This window comes from Tupaia chinensis, unplaced genomic scaffold (genome assembly GCF_000334495.1).
Source record: "Tupaia chinensis unplaced genomic scaffold, TupChi_1.0 Scaffold143647_1, whole genome shotgun sequence".
Classification (NCBI taxonomy): domain Eukaryota; kingdom Metazoa; phylum Chordata; class Mammalia; order Scandentia; family Tupaiidae; genus Tupaia; species Tupaia belangeri.
The window spans coordinates 547,986-549,408 of record NW_006203496.1 but is presented as its reverse complement, the minus strand read 5'-3'; the positions used below and the strand labels follow the sequence as shown (position 1 = coordinate 549,408).

The 1,423-nt window shown below is 62.7% G+C and overlaps 1 protein-coding gene across 1 annotated transcript in view; it reads right to left on the bottom strand.

Annotated features, from left to right (window-relative positions):
* Positions 1-1,423, bottom strand: part of JARID2 (jumonji and AT-rich interaction domain containing 2) — a 268,700-nt gene that overhangs the window by 8,128 nt on the left and 259,149 nt on the right. Inside the window, exon 15 of the mRNA XM_027766735.1 lies at positions 535-777. Coding sequence (XP_027622536.1) covers positions 535-777 — 243 coding nt within the window. The remainder of the gene's footprint in view (positions 1-534; positions 778-1,423) is intronic.

Below are 1,423 nucleotides of genomic sequence, written 5' to 3'. Positions count from 1 at the left end.
CCTGCCTCCCCGGGGGGCAGGCGCTGGCGGGCGACCACCTCGGTACCCCGCCGGTGCTTAAAGGTTACCGATCACTGCACAGTGCCCTGGTGTACCTGCAACCTGGGCACCGGGACCGCTGGAAAGCTGGAGGGGGCAAAATCTCCCACCCACATATTTCTAACTGCCAGAGGGCATATGTGCTCACCAGCAAGAGAGACACAGAAAGTACCCTCAGAGGGGTGTGGTCACACCCCAACCCCTGCACTTGTCTACCCTGTTGGGATCCTGGGCACACGTGTGTGCACACACACGCACACACTCGGTGACTCTTAAGCTGCCAGCGCCAGGACTCCAACGCCACGTGAGACCAGGCTGCCTTGGCTGACTCCGAGCCCTTCAGTACTGTCCTAATACTGGGGAGTTGCTCAGTACTGGATCACAAATCTTGCATGATCAGCGAGCCCCAGCATCTCCTCCCAGAGAACCTTCTAGCACCCCTTAACGTGCAGTCGGAAGTGCAGAGCCACGCGTGAGTGAGGGGCTCCCGCTCACCTTGGCGGTGGCGAAGCCCGTGCTGGTCCACTGGGTGGTGGCGAAGTGCACCGTCTCCGAGACGCTGTAGCCGCAGCACACTTTGGACACGAAGGAGCCCGGGAAGCAGACGACGAACTGGCCGCTCTGCTGCACGGCCCTGTGCACCTGGATCCCCTCCCTGCACAGCACCTCCGGGGAGATCTGGAGACACAGGGCACACTGAGGCATGCCCTCTCCTGCAGCCCACCGAGCCCTGTCCCATCACCAGGCCTGTTCTCGGGACACCTGCCATCCCGGGAGCACCAGGACTCTCAGAAGGCGCCTGCGCTCAAGGAGAGGTCCCGTGCGTTTCTCCGCCAGAAGAAAAAAAACACATAATTCCTTAAACAAGAAGAAGGCTGGGCCAAGAGTGAGCATGAGTTCGGGCAGGCCCAGTGAGAGAGCCGCAGCCCTGTCCACAGCCCCAGGGCCTGCAGGCAGCGGCCCAGCCAGAGGGGGCAGAAGTGTGCACGGCAGGAGCCAGAGGCGGCTGCTCCCAGCCCAGGGCCACCGCGCCTCAGGGAGGCAGACCAAACCATCCTGCAGGTCACTGAGCAGCTTTCTTGCTTGCTCCCACCCACAGCCCGTTTCAGGGTGCCAGTAGGTGGGAACAGTGTCCTCAGAGGCCAGAGTGCCAGTCCCAGTCAGACACACGCCTGCCACACACATGGCCGCATGCACACGGAGAACAACCCTGCGGTAGACATGGAGGCTGGCTGCACCGAGCCTGGGTCTGACAGAGCAGATGCAAACTGAGTCTCGGCACCTGAGAAGCCCGCCATCCGGAGCCCTCGTGGACCCTCTGGCCTGGTGCTCTCCCAAGGGCACTTTGCAGACGACTGCGGGGTGCCCCACCACGGGAACAGCG